The sequence below is a fragment of the Sarcophilus harrisii genome, chromosome 2, assembly GCF_902635505.1.
Source record: "Sarcophilus harrisii chromosome 2, mSarHar1.11, whole genome shotgun sequence".
Taxonomy (NCBI): domain Eukaryota; kingdom Metazoa; phylum Chordata; class Mammalia; order Dasyuromorphia; family Dasyuridae; genus Sarcophilus; species Sarcophilus harrisii.
The window spans coordinates 266,569,461-266,588,104 of record NC_045427.1 but is presented as its reverse complement, the minus strand read 5'-3'; the positions used below and the strand labels follow the sequence as shown (position 1 = coordinate 266,588,104).

The window sequence follows — 18,644 nt, the reverse complement described above, 5'->3', positions numbered from 1 at the left end:
GATCTGAGTTCAAATCTAGCTTCAGAGACTTGTTCCTTACGAGCTGTGTAATTATGGGCAAGTCACTTAACCCTAATGCCTCACCAAAAAAGAGAGAAAGAAAAGAAAAAAAAGTTTTTGAGTTCCAAATTCTATCCTTTCCTTTCTCCTTTCCCTCTCCCCTCCCTGAAATGATAAGCAATCAATTATAGGTATACTCTTTTAAAGCTCAAATCCACCTGAAGGGGGATAATACACTAAATCCATTTATGCCCAGCTTAATGCCTTATTATAAGGAAGGCAAGGCTCTATCTCTCCCCACTGGCGCTGGGCAAGCTGAGGGAGGGAGTTTGAGTGAGAGTAGGTGAAGGAATAAGGCACAAAAAAGGAAGAGAAAGGACTAAATTCTGATTTCATTTTCTTCACAAATTTTCTTGAATTTCTATCCACCATTAAAGCCCAATTCCAAGGTCATCTCCTCTGAAAAAAGGATCCTCTGATCTCTCCAATCAGAATTGATTCTTCCCTCTCTACATCTCATCCCTCTTTGTTTGCATTGCTCTAAAGCTTTTGTTTCAATATTTCTGAGGCCAGCAATTTCCTCCTCTTGGGAAAAACCCCCATCAAAGTAAATTTTTTCCACTTTCCAAATGAGGAAATAATTTGACCAACACTATATAAGTAGTAAGTGCAGAGCTAGGGTTTGGTTGGGCTTTTTTTTTTTTTTTTTTTTTTTTTGGTGGGTTATTTGGGATTGTAAGTATCTCAGGCCCACATTTGAATTCAGGTTTCCTGACTCCAGAATCCTGCTCTATCCATTGCACCATCTAGCTGTCACTCAGAGGTAGGGACATTTTCTAATTCCAAATCCAAGCTTCATTCTACTATTATGCCACATATCAAGTCAAGTCAGAAATAAGCAATTATTTAGTACCTACCATTTGTCAGATATTGTGCTAAGCAAACACAAGATTTAGATGGATAGAAAAGCTTGTGCCCAGCCCAGATAGGAAATAATGACAAACAGGAAAAAAGGAAGGGGAAAACAGAGAGTAGAAAGTAGCGACCAGGGTCTGAAGCCAGAGAACTGGGTTTGAATGCTGGTTTTGCCACTTACAACCTGTAAGATGGTAGGAAAGTAATTTCCCTTCTGTAGATCACAGTTTCCTCATTTCTAAAATGAGAGGATTAGATTAGATTGTCCTTTGGCTCCCTTCCAAGTATGGCTTTGATCTTATGAGAGTGAAGAATGAAGAAGAAGAAGGAAAGAAGAAGGTGGAGGATATCTATAGGGTGGAATTAGGTTCATCCAAGCCAGGCTAGAGGAGGAGGGGCTTCCCTTTCCAGTACTGTCTCTTACAGCAGACTAGCCAGGAAGCACTCCTTCAATCCTTCTCTGTCCTGAAAGGTCCGACTTTCTGGAAGTGAGATGAGTGGGGAGGGGAGGATGACTAGGAGGTGAGCTCCTACTCCCAGAGACTTACCTGTAAGCACAATAGCAGTAGCAGCAATGATTCGATGGAAGTCCACGGCAGCATCAAAGGGCACATAGTGGTTCAGAAAGGTCTCCCGTAGGAAGGTGATGAGATTGCGGCACATAGTAAGCAGGATGTAGGAGAACATAAAGGAGATGCTGGCTGCTGTCCCTCGGGACAGGATAATGCCCACCTGCGAGGTGTCTGTGATGCTCATGTGGTGTGCTGCAAAGGCATAGACTAAGAAGAGAAGAGTCAGTGGGAGGTAGGTTCATCAGAGTCAAATTGATGTAGGAAAAGTCCTAATTTGGCCTGTTTAACCTCCAGATTTGGTCATTCACAACAAACACTACCTCTTTTGACAGTCTCTCAGATGGGACTCCATCCTCATGACTATCAGAGGAGAGGACCTCAAAGCTGAAAGTAAAACTAATGTGGTACAGGTAGGACTTTATCCCAGGACAACATCATGAGATGATGTCGAGGTTTGCTTCCTTCCCAGGACAATGCAAGTTGTTGCACTCCATAATTTGCTTCACAGAGCATGGCATAACCAGTTGCCCCATTCATAGTACCCTATCCCAGTGATCCACCATTCTCAACAACTCCTCAGGGGGCAGGGGCCAGCCTCAGAATCACTCTTTCTCCCTCTATACCCAAGATCCAGCTATCCTCCAAACCACACCATCCTAGATAGTTATGTTTAGTCCTGGCTCTATTCACAGAAGACTTTACCCCCAAGAGCTATAACTCACAGTAGACCCTCTCCAGAAAAAGCCCTCCAGCAATGATGTAGAAGATTGCAGCACAGGCGATATGCCTACGATAGTTCTCAATGAATCGCTTAAATTGCTGAATGGTCTGATGCCAACGGCTTCGCTGCAACTTTTCCCGATGTGCTTCTGTGAAGGGCCGCGGCTGGAACGATGTCATCCTGCACAACAAGTACACTCAGCCCTTGCCTCCCAGGTCCCCTCAGTCCTAGTAGCAAAGGATCCATCAAAATGGAGGCTGGGGAGCATCCTAGTACTATTGGATGTCAAGGAAGGGGAAAATGACAGCAGAAACAGTTCTCATCTGCATGCATCTGTATACAGATGCACATCCTAAGTATTGGTGAACAACATAAAACTGTTTTGAAACTGGTCCTAGAAATAAAATGTAAAGAGGATGGGTTTTTGTAAAATGTCAGGCCTCCAGATGGACATCAGAACATAGATTTAGGTCTGGAAGGGGCTTTAGAAGCTGTCAAGTCCAACTTACTCATTTTGTAGGTAGGGAAAATGAGAAATAGGGAATTTAAATGACTTGCCTAGAGTCACACAGCTAGTAAGTAGCTGAGGCAGAATCTGACTCTGTATCTCCTGATTCCAAGTCTTGTGCCCCATCCACTATACTCTGCTGCATTTTATGTCACTTATTTCAGCCTGATGCCATCCCCATTTATTCCCCAACACTGCCCACTCATATTCAGATCAATCCTTTCCTTTCCTCTTCGTTCCTGCCCCAACTCTTACCAGGACTCTGTTCTCATTCACTCTGTTATTATCTGCACCCATCTACATCTGACTAGGAGAAAGGAATGGTACATACTTTTTGCCAAACCTCTTTCGGACCTCCTGAGGTGGATCTGTTGTATTCACCGGGCACTTGAATATCTGCACTGGTGTTTCATCAACTAGATTACTAAGAAGACATTTGAACATTCAAACAGGGAATAAAATAGGAGGAGACTGGACAAAGTAATGGTCCAAATTTCAAGGGACCCTTCCCAACTATTAAGGATTATAAACTCTGGGTGAAGGGGCAAGGAGCAAGGGTCAGAAACAAAGCCACTGGGGCCCTGTTGATTCTCAGCTGCTCCTAGTTCAAGATTTATAACTAGCAGGATTACCTGAGTTCTGCCCCAGGATACACACCTTCCTGGAGATCTTCCTTTCTTTTGAAGATAAGTGGCAGCTTCCTTTCCATAGTCACCCCAATACTCACATTTCATAGGCCTATGTCAATCTACCAACTAAACTCCAGAGTCCCATTATCGTGGTACCCCTCTCTCAAGAATAACTCTCCTCCCAACCCCTCCCCTGTGTAGCTCTATCTATTATCATATCATATTATCCTCCACGTTTTTACTTCATCCTTCTCTTCTCTCCCCTCTCCCATGTGAATTTACACCAGAAATTTTAGTTATTTTTTTGTTGACCTCAAACCTAAGAATGCTGGAGAAAGGACTATACCCTCAGCTAATGGAAAAAGTAGATGTTTCCCATAAATAAAGCCATAACGTTAGCTTGGGGAATCCCAGTCACTTCCTTCTGTGGAAAGAGTCATTCAATGTCCCTAGCCTTTCTCTTTGCCTCCCTCCTCCTGCAAGAATACATTTATCATTCCTGGATTAGGCTCACCAAATGTTATCCTGGCTAATGAAAGAGACTCGCCGACATAGCTCTTTAATGACCTCAGGAACTTCCACACCTATAAATCCAAAAGAGGGACAATGAGCAAGACACACCTGACGTTCAGAACTGGAAGCCAGAGAGAGACCTGACCCCAGCCCTTCTTCTAATTCCTCTCAATCCTCTGAGGGAGCCTGGATTCACCTGCTTGCAACCCCAAGCTAGGATCCACCTGAACCTATCATCCAAAAGTCTATTCCAATGGTTATATTATATATGTCGTTGTTTGTTCTTTGCAAAAAGAAAATCAATCAAAAGGTGAAGTTTTGACTTTCAAGTGAGTTGGATTTAAATGAGGCTGTACTGTAGGAAGTCACCATCTCACTATCTCCTTCAGGTTCTCTGGGTCCAGTGGCAAGATATAGATGAGAACAACTAGAGATGGTCTGAGATATGGTGGGCAACACTGGCTTTTTGGGCGGTTAGCCTTGTAGGACATAGTCAGAGTACTAACATACATAGAACTGGCCCTCACCAAAATATCAGAGTCCAGTCTGCCACTTCTATTTCTGTACCCTCTTTCTCCCATTTCAACATAGCGGGCTCTCCCCCATGAGACAAAGGAAAAAGAAATAGCTCTGGAATTAGAAAAATGGGGATAAAATATCATCTTGGATGCTTGATATCAATGTGACTTTACATAGTCACAACTCCCTGAGATCCCAGCTTCCTCTATCTCTTGACTCCAAATATTTTCACTGACCACGCCCCACCTTTACCCCAACTCCATGCCAGCCTGGAATGCTCTTCCTCCTCATTTCTGCCTTCTAACTTCCCTGGCTTCCTTCAAGTTATCACCATAAGAAGTTTCCCCCAGCCTTCTTTAATTCCTGTGCCTACCCCTAATTTATCCAGGATGTATATTTTATTTTTATTTGTCTCTTCCTTTAGATTGTGAGTTCCTTGAGAGTTGATTTTGCCTTTCTTTGTATCTGCAGCATTTAGCCTGATGATTTTCTATAAATGAACTCAATGTGTTACTCTCATCTTTTAATAAGAAACATTCCTTCTCTTCTGGTAGGTGGAAATTACTTAATATCAATTCATGTTTAAAATATTTGATACAACATAGTATTTTCACCTTTTTTGTTGTTGTTTGCTTTTTTTTCTTTCTGATTTTTTTCTTTTGATCTGATTTTTCTTGTGCAGCATGATAAATGTAGACATATATAGAGAAAAATTGCACATGTTTAATATCTATTAGATTTCTTGCTATCTAATGGAGGGGGTGAAAGGAAGGGAGAAAAAATTGGAATACAAGGTTTTACAGGAGTGAATGTTGCAAATAACTTTGCATATATATTTTGAAAATAAAAAGCTATTATTAAAAGAAATAAAATATTTGTGATATTACACATTTCTAAGACGAGATTCTGAAAATGAAGGCTCTTTAAAGATTATGATTCTCATTTTTGTCTAGTATTAGTATTTGACACTTTTGATACCCAGTATAAATATGAACTGTTATTTTATTGCTAATTTCTGTCTGAGGACTTTTGATTGAGTATAACCTGTCCCTAAATAGCCATAGAGATTCTCCTCAGGATTTTCTGTCTTATCCTCTCCTTGCATTTACTTATCCTAGAAATTCCTATGGGTTTCTTAATAAATGGATTAACTGACTGGAAGACTACTATTTGGTAGGTAGCTGAGGATTAATAAGTCTTCTAAAGAAGGTAAGGGAGAGGGTGCAGCTAGCAGATTCAAGATATGTCTGTCATGACTGCTCAGCCAATAAGCTGAAAACGGGAAATATCCAATAATTTGGAATTTAGTGGAAGAGTCCTATTGGATGATAAGTTTTAAAACATAAAGGGAAAGCTATCTAGTTGGTTGTGATACCCTAGCCTAGAGCAGATATATTTAAGACAGGTCACAGATAATGGCTCAGCTACTTTTGGTCACATAGAAAAACTGAACCAACTCTAAAGCATGTTCAAAGGAAACTAGATTTAGCTGCTATTGGCCATGTGTGGAGACTGAACTGAGATGCTATTTAAACTGGAGGGGGAGGAGTCTAGCTTCACCTGAGGAAAAAGGTAGTCTTCATAATAATCTAGGGATTATGCTTCACTCCCATTGAGACAGAGAGAAACAAGTCAGGACTGAGAACCAGTTTTCTGGGGTCAGCCACCAGAGGCATTTCTGGGATAAGTGATAAGGGTATCTGCAAGTACAAGAGAATCTCTAGAGCTGCACAGGGAAGAGCCACTTTTTATCAAGGGTCCCCAGACAGGAATCAGCAGTAAAATAACAACTCACATTTATACCACGTGTCAAAAGAATTTTAGTGCAGATTTAAGCTTTAATAGTTTAAGACAGCCTACACGGTGTCTTAAGTTTTATAAACCACTTTTCTCACACTCCTGTGAGATAGGTTTTTATTTATTTCATACCCATTTTACAGATGAGAAAATTAAAGCATAAAGAGGCAAGGTGATTTGTCCAGCATTTTACCAGTGATATTCTAATCCAGTTCCGAATCTGTTCATGCAATTAGATCAGAGAGGTAGGTTTCCTCTCTGGGTGAAGCTGGGTAAAACTGGGAGAGAGCTGAGTTGTCATTAAATTATAACATAATATAATGCTTTTATAGTTGTTTTTTACTGTGTTTTCCCTTACTGTCCTAATAAAGTTTCTTTGAGGAGAAAAAGAATTTAATTGAAGGGATTGATCTATGCCCAGCCCTAAAGAACTAGAAAGAGTGAAGTAGCTTTTTAACTGAGCAAAAATAATAAATGCAATTTCTTCTAGATGAGGGGTTCTTAGCCTGGGGTCCATACATTCCTAAGGGATTTACAGATAGAATTCAGGGGATTTTGTGAACTTGAAAGGGAAAAACATTACATTTTTATTTTCACTAACTTCTGAAACTTAGCATTTCTTTCAATCATTAATATAGGTGAGGACTTCTTAAACTTTTTCCATTTGCAACCTTTCTTTGCCCTAGAAAATTTTATGTGACCTGGGTATATAGGTTTATATAATAGATATACAAATCAAACATTTACTGGTAATGATTCATAATTTCATCACCCCCCCTTTTTTTTTTTTTACCTTATGTGGGGTCATGAACCAAAGCTTAAGAAGTTGGAATATAGGGAAAAAAATTTATTCTGAGAAAGATTCTAAGATTTCACCAAATTACCAAAAAGGACCATGACATATACAGAAAGATTTAAGAATCCCTCACCCAGATAGAGCTTGAGGTATTGAACCTGTTTCCCAAGGTTCATCATTGCTTCTCCTTTCTTCTGGGATAAATATTCTCTTTTTGGGTATATTTATATTTAAAAGTAGACCCAAGTGAAAGAGACTTAGATGAATCTCTAATAGGAAATCAAGTACCACTGCAAACAGAGGATATATTTGGGGTTATACCCAAATATATTCAGCAGAGCCTGAAATCCTTTAAATTCCATTGGACAGGCAATTATCTATTCATCTTACATATAAAGTTGACTCCACATCCTTGTCCTGTGTCCTATCCTTTCCCTCCTAAGCACTCAACCCAGGCTTGAATAGGCTCTTTATGAATTTCTTGACTTTATTTGCAGATTCTAAAACAAAAAAAATAATCTTTCTAATATTGAATCTGATCATGTCATGCAAACATCTTCAATGGCTCCCTATTACCTCCAGAGAAAGATTGGAATTCAATGGAATTCAATGCCTGATGCCACCTTGCATTTCCAGGCATCTCAATCTATTCCTTTCCATATGCTCCAGCCAAACTAGACTATTCAAGCCTTCTAAGCACATTCAATTTTGCTATTCTTCTGTTATCTTTGCTTTAAATGTATGAATTTTATGCTTCAAGTAATCTCTTTCCTTCTCTTCTTTATCTGGTGAATTCCTATCCTTCCTATAAAGCATATCTTAATGTTATTTCTTTCATTAAGACTTCCCTTGATAATGACTTTTCCTCTCAGAATTTAGGTAGTCATTATTTCTCATCTCTCTAATGTACTTATTATGTTTTTATATTATTAGATTATAAACTCCATGAGAGGTAGGAACCATGCTTTAGCTCATCATAAAGCAGAGTGTTCTACAACACAATTTAAACTTCTTAATATTTATCATATCATATTGTATAATAGAAGCTTACAAGCCTAAAAAAAACCCAAACAATTAAATTAAGCCTGTAATATAAATAATGAAGATTTTTCTGATAAAAATGAAAACTTTCCTCTTTTCTTCATACCTGGTTCTGCCCTCAATTGCAGAAGCTGGTCCCTGTGATAGCAGACTCTTATGAGTTTGGGTCTATGACATCTAGATCCAATATGTCCTCTTTGATCCTCAAGCATTCATTCTTAGGTAGCCTTCAATCTACGGCCTACTCTTTGTCTTCTAGGATGGAGGTCAAAATTACAATATTGAAAACTCTCAGTGATCCCTCAGATAGCCAGAGTCCCCACATTGCCAGAAGCACAGGATTTAGAGCAAGAAGAGATCTCTGTGATTACTTAATTCAACTTCTTCATTTTACCAGACAGAGAAACTGAGGCACAGGGTCACATAACTAATGTGTAATAACTCCAAGATTTAATCTCAGGTCTTTTGACTGCAAGTCTAAAATTCTTCCCAGTGAGCTGGATTTCCTACATAGTTCTGTTCTCACTCCACCCATTGTCTGTGTCTCTCACCCTCCCTCTCCTTTACTCCACCAGCACTTAGTTTAGATTGTCCAAATACAATTCTGGGAGAGGCTAGATTTGGCTTCAATGTATTTCCACTGGGATTCTGAGCCTAGAAGCCACCAAAATGTGGCTGCGTCCAGCCCAACCCACAGATCCTTTCCTCATCCTTACACCACCGAAGTGACCCTTAGAATTCCTAGTGCCCTTATTCAGAGCAACCTGTTTCATCCCTTGTGTCAGTCAAGGAGGATTCTGGTTTCCCATCACAGCCTCCACCCTTAAACCCAAGCTGGAACAGGTGATAGCTCTGCGGCAGAATTTGCCCTGAATTCTCTGGTGGTGATGGTGGGGGGAGGGATTGCAGTGAAAGGAGACACTGTTCCCCCATGATCCCTAGCCTTGCCCAAGCCAATCAGTGGAGCTTGGATCCAGAGTTGGCTAAAGTAGAATCCCATTTTCCTCCAGTTTAGGTTAATCCTTTCTCTTTCATTCTCTCTTTTACCAATCTCAGAAACAAACTCACCTTTAATACAGAGCTGTGTGAATCGGAGTTCGCTGTCATGGTCCCTCAGCATGAAGTGGAAATCCTCCCAGGTCAACTCCTCCTTGTCTTGGAAACCAGACTCTCGAAACATGGACTCTACCACCTCAGTCAGCTGGGTTTTGGACAGGCAATTGTTGGAAATCTCAATGAAGGATCTGAACCCAGAACCAGAAATAGAATCAGGGCTAGGATAGTCAGACCCTGGTAGGAACTCAGGACAAAACTCAGAAACCCTGAATTCCAACTATTTTCTCCCTACCCCCCTGGGCTCTGGCTGAGTGCCAGCATTTACCAAACCTCTTCCCCTTTCAATCTACCAGAAAGGCTAAAAGTCTTGTCCTACTAACCCAATAATCAGTGTTGTTATTCAATCATTTCAGTCCTGTCTGACACTTCGTGATCCCATTTAGGGTTTAATTGACAAAGATTCTGGAGTGGTTTGCCATTTTCTTCTCTAGCTCATTTAACAAATGAGGAAACTGAGGTAGATGGGGTTAAGTGACTTGCCCAGGATCACACAGCTAGTAATTGTCTGAGGCTACATTTGAACTCTAGGGCTAGCACATAATCTACTGTGTCACCCTAATAGTGTCTTACCCCACTCAGAGTCAGGAGGTGCTCCACCCTCTCCTTCTTCCTTCCCCTTTCCTTTTTCCTTTCTTGCTCCCCTTCCTAGTTCTACCCCTGCCCACCCTCTTGGCAGCTGTCATTGTGCTGACCTAATCATCCTGATGAACTCCTCCTTGGAAATGAGCCCGTTACCATCAAAGTCGTACATCCGGAACATGAGACGGGACTTCTCCTCAGGGGAGCCTGGGTAAAGGAAGGTCCCAATCATTTTCCAGAGGAAAACCCCATTTCCCCCCAACCTAGATAAGCTTGGGAGACATTCTGAAGGAAATCCAGTTTTAGAGAGATCTCACACACCCAGGTCAAGAAACTGGGTTCTTGATACCTTAGTGTTACTTGGAATAGTAACAGTAGCAGCTATTTTTACATTGCTTAAAGTTTAGTGTTTCCTTCACAATATTTCTTGGGTAAAGGTAAAGTTGTGTCTATTTTAATTGACTTGTCACACAAAAAGTAATTCTCACAGCCAGGATTCTTAGTTGACTCTGAGGCATTTGCCATTAAATTGATATCTCCTAGCACTACTTTTCAATTTCCAGCCCCCTTAATCTCCTCCTTTTACCGGCCTGCCTCCCTTGTCCATCCTCACTCCTCTCCCACCTTTCATGAAGACCACCAGGATGTCCAAGAATTCCCGAAAGGATAAATAGCCATTGCCATCTTTGTCAGCCAGAGAGAACATGGACTCTACAAACATGGCCTGAGGTTTGAGGCCAAGGGAATCTGCAAATTCTGCCCTGCTCAGCTCACAGGCCAGGGCCTCTCTCACTTTTTGAGATGAGTCCAAGGGAAGGTTCCCTGCATCTGCCTGGTTAATGTCCAGCACCTGTAGTTGGGTAAAGAAGGGAAAAGGGAGATGGAAGTCAGTCAGGGAGTGTGGCTGAATTGGAGGCCTGAGAATCTGAGCCTGGCTGAAAAAAAAAAAAGAGTTGGAGATCAGGGGAATCCTAGTCAGTAATTCTAGAGCACTTTAGGATAAGAAAGGCGGATGAGGAAATTAAAAGTATGGGAAGAAGGGTAAATTCTCTTGTTACTCAGTTTCAGTTGTGTCCAACTCTCTGTGACACCATTTGGGGTTTTCTTGACAAAGATAGTGGAGTGGTTTGCCATGTCCTTCTCAAGCTCATTTGACAGATAAAAAATCTGAGGCACAGGGATAAGTGACTTGCCCAGGGTTTGTGAACTCAGAGTTTTTTGTTTTTGTTTTTGTTTTTTTTGGCTGAGGAAGTGTTCCGAGTCTGAGATCAAATTTGAACTCAGGTACTCCTGACTTTAAGACCAGTGCTCCACTGCACCACCTAGCTGTCCCTCAGACTTTCTAGATACCAGGCTCAACCCTATCTACTATCTGCTTTCTATTTACCTTTGATTGATAAATCCTAATCCCAAACCATCTTTCCAGCCCATCCAGTAACATCCTTCAAAGGTCCATCAGAACCGGTCATCATATAGTATTGTTGTTGAAGTATATAATGATCTCCTGGTCCTGCTCATTTCACTCAGCATCAGTTCGTCTAAGTTCTGTAAGAAATGACCAACAGGATAATTTCAGAAAGGCCTGGAGAGACTTACACGAACTGATGCTGAGTGAAATGAGCAGGACCAGGAGATCATTATATACTTCAACAACAATACTATATGATGACCGGTTCTGATGGACCAGGCCATCCTCAGCAACAAGATCAACCAAATCATTTCTAATGGAGCAGTAATGAACTGAACCAGCTATGCCCAGAAAAAGAACTCTGGGTGATGACTAAAAACCATTACATTGAATTCCCAATCCCTATATTTATGCACACCTGCATTTTGATTTCCTTCACAAGCTAATTGTACAATATTTCAGAGTCTGATTCTTTTTGTACAGCAAAATAACAGTTTGGTCATGTATACTTATTGTGTATCTAATTTATATTTTAATGTATTTAACATCTACTGGTCATCCTGCCATCTAGGGGAGGGATGGGGGGGTAAGAGATGAAAAATTGGAACAAGAGGTTTGGCAATTGTTAATGCTGTAAAGTTACCCATGCATATATCCTGTAAATAAAAGGCTATTAAATTAAAAAAAAAAAAAAAAAAAAAAAGATTTGATCCTTACTTCTATTTCCCCAGTCAGTGAATTTAAATTAATAGAGTGTTAAATTTAGAAGGGTTATTCTTAATGATAGCGATTTCAAAAGCTCTCTTTTTCTAGTTTAGAAACTAAAACTTAGAGAATTAAAGTGATTTGTCCTAGATCATGCAGATCATTGGTAGTAGAACTGGGATTCAAATCTACATCTCCTGAGGCTTCGTTCAGTTATTCATTTCAGTTCATTACTCTGTGACTCAGTTTCCTCAACTGTAAAATGAGAAAAATGTGGTCTACAAGATCTCTAAAGTCTCTTCAGGTTCTAAATCTTTGATCTTATGGATTCTATTTTATTGTATTTATTCTTGTTCAGTCTCTTCAGTCATGTCCAACTCTTTGTGACCCCATTTGGGATTTTCTGGGGCAAAGAAAAGTGGAGTGATTTACCATTTCCTTCTCCCAGTCCATTTTACAGATGAGGAAAAGTGAGGCAAAGAAGGATAAATGACTTTCCCAAGCTCACACAGCTAATAAATGTCTGAGATTGGATTTGAGATATGTTCAAAGATATGTACAAAGATGAGCCTTTTAGACTCTAGATCTGACATTCTGTGCACTGTGGTGCCCCCTAGCTGGACTCAAACAAATCACTTTCCCTTTTTTGTCATCAGTTTCTTCCTTTGCAAAATGTAGGACTTGAATGAGGTAAGCTCTGAGATTCCTTTTAGCTCTTGTAATCCAATGGCAGTAACTCTCTCTGGGTATCAATTTCTAGATCATGAAAATGAGAATAATATTTGTCTTTTCTATCTCCAGTGGGATTTGTAAGGCTCAAGTGAGATATGAACATGAAAGCATTTTTAATATTTAAAATTCTGTACAGATGTTAGGGATTATTAACCAAACCTTTACCTGGGACAAAAATGCCACCAGTAAAAAGGAACAGTATCTGCTTTCCTCTTGGTAAGGAAAGAAGGAAAAAAAGGGTTTCCCAGGGTCTCTGATTAGCACCCTTTCCCCCCACCAAACAGGAGCACAGGCCAAAGAGCTGAGAGTTCTCCATATCCTGAATCAGTCTGAGCTCCAGGGGAGCTGCAGAGATGGTTCTTGGGCCCTTAGTCCAGTTGAGCGCTACAGACCTGAGAGGATTATGGTAGCCAAGGATCAGACTTGAAGGCCTAATGTCAGAGAAGAACCATTATGACATTTCCATATAAAATCAGGAGATAGAACAATAGAAACATATCTCAAATCTCAGAAGAATTTTCTCTGAGATGTAACCTATACCTCTTTGGAAGCAACATTCCCCTCCACTACAGCTATCAATTTATTGGGATTTTTTTATTCATATATATATATATTTTTTTAATTTTTTCCAGTTACCTGTAAAACAATTTTCCTTACATTTGTTTTTAAAACATTGAGGTCCAGATTCTCTTCCTTATTCCCTCCCCACCCTGACTGAGAAGGCAATATGAAGTTATACAAAACATTTCCACAAAAGTAATTTAATCAATTTGTTTTGTGTCGCATTAATGTATTTGTAATCTAATAGTAAAGAGTATCCCAAAAGTCTTAGTGCAATTTAAAGCTATTAAAATGTTTGGGATATTCTATATATGTGTTAGCTTTCATAATTAGGAAAGTGCTTTGAAATGAAAAGTAAACAAGTACAAACATCATGACTGGATACAGTGGATAGAGCACTAGGCCTGAAGTCAGAAAGATCTGAGCTCAAATTTGTCCTCAGACATTCATTAGCTCTATTATCTTGAATAAATCACATAACACCTGTTTCAGTTTCCTCATCTGTAAAGTCAGGTTAGAAATAATACCTATCTGAAAGGTTTGTTGTGAGAATCAAATGAGATCATCTTTATAAAAATGTTTAAAAGTAAGGTGCCTAACATACATTTGTGCTAGAAATATATATGCATATATATGTAACATATGTATGTATCATATATACATTCAATAATTAGCTATTATATACATTATTATATTGTTAATTATGTATTTATTAATTGTGTATTCTATAATAGATTATATTCTCAATATATTATGTATAATATATAATTAATAGTAAAATATATTATTATATAAATATAATTGTTGTTGTTATTCAATCATATCTGACTATTCATGACCCCATTTGGGGTTTTTTTTAGCAAAGATACTGGAGTGATTTGCCATTTTATTTTCCAACTCATTTTACAGATGGAAAAACTGAGGCAAACAAGATTAAGTGACTTACCCAGCATTGTATAGCTATTAAGTGTCCAAGGACATATTTGAATTTAGGAAGATGAATCTGACTCTAGGCCCAGTGCTCTAGTCATTACTATCTAACTGATATATATATATATATATATATATATATATATATATATATATATATATAAACAGTATTAGATGATGATGATGATGAGATTTCATTAAGGCCATTGAGAGGTAGTATAGTACATGGATAGAGCTGCCAGACAGAGGAAAGAAGACCTGTTTAAATCTCACCTCCAACATGTAGGTGTCAGTTACTTGAGTTTATTTAAATACAAAGTCATAGCTGGGTGAAGGGAGTTCCCTTAAACTAAGGGAATATTTCCATATGGTTATTGTTGATAAAAGACAACACATCAATTAGTGGATCTAAAATTTGGCCCAAACCTACCTTTTCAACCTTATCTTCCATTATTAACCCAAATAAATACTCTGCTCCAGGCAAACTTCTGTTTCTTCACTTCCAAACATGTCTTGCCCCACCCTAATCTGCCACTTGGCTCACACCATTTCCCTCTTTCTACACTTCTCTCTGCCTATTCAAAAACTATCTGTCCTTAAGAGCCCAGATCATTCCCATCTCCTCCATGTAGTCTTCCTTGACAATAATAATAATAGCTAGTGTTTATATTGTGCTTTAAGGTTTACAAAGCTCTTTACAAATATTATCTCATTATCTTCACAAGAACCCTGAGAGATAAGTATTATTATTATTATTTTACAGATGAAAAAAACTAAGTACAAGGTTATGTTACTTTCCTAGAGTCATATAGGTCCTTTAGGTCATATAGGTCCAAGCTGGTTTTCCTTAATTCTACACAATTCTCTACCTAGTTACCCAATAGCACACCTCAAAGTGATCTCTCCATCTAATTCCCATCTGAACTGACTCATTAATTCCTAAGTCTTACAGTTGTAATGACCCTTAAAAATCACACATTGCTAATGGATGAATAATCTTTTCCTATATATATGTTGCATCTCTTCAATTTTTGTTATTCAGTCATGTTTGACTTTTCATGATCCCATCTGAGATTTTCTTAGTAAAGATACTGGAGTGGTTGGTCATTTCCTTCTCCAGGTCATTTTACAGATGAGGAAACTGAGACAAACAAGGATAAGTACTTGCTCAGGGTCACACAGCTAGTAAGTGTCTGAGATCAGATTTGAACTCAGGAAGATGAGACTTCCTGACTCCAGGATTGATGCTTTATCCACTGTACAACCTAAGCTGCTTTTCTCTTCAATTACACTGTAAGTTATTTGAGGGCAGACACTATGCTGCTGCTTTTTTTTTTTTTTATTTTAAAGCTTTTTATTTTCAAAATATATGCATAATAGTTTTCAATATTCACTCTTGCAGACCTTCTGTTCCAAATTTTTTCTCCCTCCCTTTCCTCCCTCCCTTCCCTTAGATGACAAATAATCCAATATATGTTAAACATGTGCAGTTCTTCCATACATATTTCAACAATTATCATGCTGAGGTACTATACTTTTTATCCTTTAGAATAAAGTGTCAAGACTTGGGGACACTATGAGTCTGAAAAAAAGTGATTGAGAAGCAACTAGAAGTTGTTGGGGTGGGGGAAGGATTTGGAGATGTAGAGACTCTTCTGAATCCCCAAACCTATTTCATCAGGAAATGGACTTAAGGACATTTTTGGTCAAGTGGAAGTTTAAAGAATAGTCTGAGAACAAGGATTGATGATCAAGGGAGCATGAAAGGAAGGTTATGATTGGAGAGTGAATCTTATTGTTAGAGATTAAGTGAAAGTAAGAAGTTTCTCTGGTTGTGTCAGCTTCAGGAATTGAATAAAGGAGGGATTTCTGAGTAAGAATGATTCAATGGATTTTATGGTGGCGAGAGTGTAAGGATGAGTAAGCAGGTGCATGTTAGGACAAGTGTAAAACAGAAGCCCCATATGTAGATGAGGACCAGAATGAGAGAGAAAATACACAGTGTAGGACAAAGACCTTGGTCCTACTTTAATATCCCACCACTTTCCCCTTCCTACCACCCACTACAGATAATCACACATTAGACACGGAGCTTTGCTGAAAAGCAGTAGAATAGGATTGTTTCTTATTTGGCACATGTGAATCATGAGGTTTCTGAAATTGATGGTAAGTGGTCAATGCTGGCAGAATCAGGACTTTTATTTAGATGGCAAAATATTGGTGAACAGAATGGAGGTCAAACAATTAATGAGAACACAAGGAATTAGATAGCTAGCTGGGTTGAAGAGAAGAAATATAAATGGAGCCTTTTCCATAAGTTCATAGATCTAGGGATAGGAAGGATTTCAGAGATCATCTAGTCCAATCCTTTCATTTTACACATAAGGAAATTGAGAACCAAGGAGGTTATAACTTGTCCAAGTCCAGGTAGATCATTTCAGAAGCAAGATCTGAACTAAAGTTTTCAAATTTCAGACAAATTACAGGACAACTTTCTCTATACCATGCTGCCTGCCTTATTCTTTTTGTTTTTTCATTTTGCTTAGGTAATTGGGGTTAAGTGACTTGCCCAGGGTCACACAGCCAGGAAGTGTTAAGTGTCCGAAGCTACATTTGAACTCAAGTCCTCCTGACTTCAGGACTGGGGGAAAGGGGTTAATTTTTCCTTTAAAGAAATTCTTTAACTTTTAATTTAAGGCATAATGAGATGACACAGATGATTCTCAGAATAGCCTGGGCATAGATTCAATAAAACAAATGGGACATTGACTTTGAATTTTGGAAAAATTGCTCTAGGACTGAAAGGAAGAAGCTCCAGGTGGGGTTGGGGAGCAAAAAACAAAGACTCATTCGGGGGTTCTGAGGCTAGGCTGACCTCATCTCTGGGAAGTATCTGAAATACATTTTTTCAGCAAGTTTCTAAGGGTGGAGTTAGGCCAGTAAAACTTTTAATGATGTTGCTATGAATCAAAGTTAGTCAGGGTAACCAGTGTATGCTAGCCCTGGACAAAAATATAAAGAGGGTTTTTTTTTTTCCTTCTCAGTAAAATAAGGATAATAACAAAATATTTATGTTCATAAATAAATTATTTCACTTTATTTCCATAAATGAGGAAGATGCTTTGTTAACTTTAAAGTGATATATAAAAATGAGAAGCAGCATGACAACTATAGAGAATAGAGGACTTGACTTGGAAGCAGGAAGACCTGAATTTGAAATCTATTTTAATCCTTGGTTAGCTGAATGATCCTGGGACCTCAGCTTCCCCATCTATAATCATGGGAACAACCTTATAGGATTGCTGTGAGATTCAGATAAGATAGTATATATGAGTGCTTTACAAAACAATGGAAATATATGGAAATGTTTTGTATGACTGCACATGTATAATCTATATCAAACTCTTTGCTTTTTCAAGAAAAGGGCAGGGATTGATGGGGAAAAAATCTGGAACTCAAAACTTTCAAAAAATGTAAAAACTTTTGTTTTTGTTTTTCACTTAAAAGTATTTTTTTTCTAATTACATGTAGAGATAGTTTTCAACATTTCGTAAAATGTTTTTGTAAAATTTTAAGTTTCAAGTTTTTCTCCCTCTTTCCTTCCTTTCCATCTCCCTAAGACAGCAAGCAATCCAAGACAGACTACACATGTACAATTGTGTCAAGTAAAATTTTTGTTTACATGTGATTGAGAAAAGATATAATTAAAATGAATGAATTAAATAAATTGAAAGGAAGAAATAAAACAGAATTATAAAAATGTTATTACAATGAACTTTTAGCTTATTTTAAGGTTATCTGAAAACAGATGTATGTGGGAAAAGGGAATATATGTTAGGTATTTGTACAAATGAAGAATGAAGGAACTTTAAGGACCCTCACCCCCAACCTAGTCTTAAAAGGATAGTGGAAACCAGGCTGGTATTGAAGGGGAGAGGAGAAAGAAAAGAAATGAAGTTAGACAAGATTATGAGATGATCAACTGTAACTGAACATGGCTCTTTTCAACAATGAGATGATTCAAACCAATTCCAATAGAAGTGTGGTGGAAAAAACCATTTGCATCCAGAGAGTGGACTGTAGGAAGGTGGATTAAAACATAATATTTTCACCTCTTTTGTTGTTCGCTTGATTGCTTTTTCTCTCCTTTTTTTCCCTTTTTGATCTGATTTTTCTTGTGTAACATGATAAATGTGGAAATATGTTTAAAAGAATTGCACATGTTTAACCTATATGAGATTACTTGCTTTCTAGGGAAGGACATGGAGGGAGAAAAATAGGCAACACAACTGAAAACTTGAAAACTGTTTTTGCATGTATTTTGAAAACCAAAACGCTATTATTAAAAAAAGAAAAGAAATTAAAGGAAAGGAGGGGAAAAGTCTGCCCCATTTTGGCCATACTTTTCTGAAGAAAAGGAGATAAATACAGAGGGCTGTCCACATTGCCAGTGCCTCCTGTTTTAATCCTTGAGCAAACCAGAGCTGTGTGTGTGTGTGTGTGTTTGAGAGAGAGAGAGAAATCGAGAGAGAGAGAGAGAGAGAGATAAAGAGAGAGAGAGATAAAGAGTGAGAGAGAAAGAGAGAGAGAGAGAGAGAGAGA

At 38.5% G+C, this 18,644-nt stretch overlaps 1 protein-coding gene across 1 annotated transcript in view; it reads right to left on the bottom strand.

Moving 5' to 3' along the window:
• Positions 1-18,644, bottom strand: part of DUOX1 (dual oxidase 1) — a 60,354-nt gene that overhangs the window by 16,480 nt on the left and 25,230 nt on the right. Inside the window, exons 19-25 of the mRNA XM_012546556.3 lie at positions 10,331-10,556; positions 9,820-9,913; positions 9,080-9,255; positions 3,860-3,929; positions 3,048-3,140; positions 2,210-2,388; positions 1,464-1,694 (exon numbers count right to left, since the gene is read on the bottom strand). Coding sequence (XP_012402010.1) covers positions 1,464-1,694; positions 2,210-2,388; positions 3,048-3,140; positions 3,860-3,929; positions 9,080-9,255; positions 9,820-9,913; positions 10,331-10,556 — 1,069 coding nt within the window. The remainder of the gene's footprint in view (positions 1-1,463; positions 1,695-2,209; positions 2,389-3,047; positions 3,141-3,859; positions 3,930-9,079; positions 9,256-9,819; positions 9,914-10,330; positions 10,557-18,644) is intronic.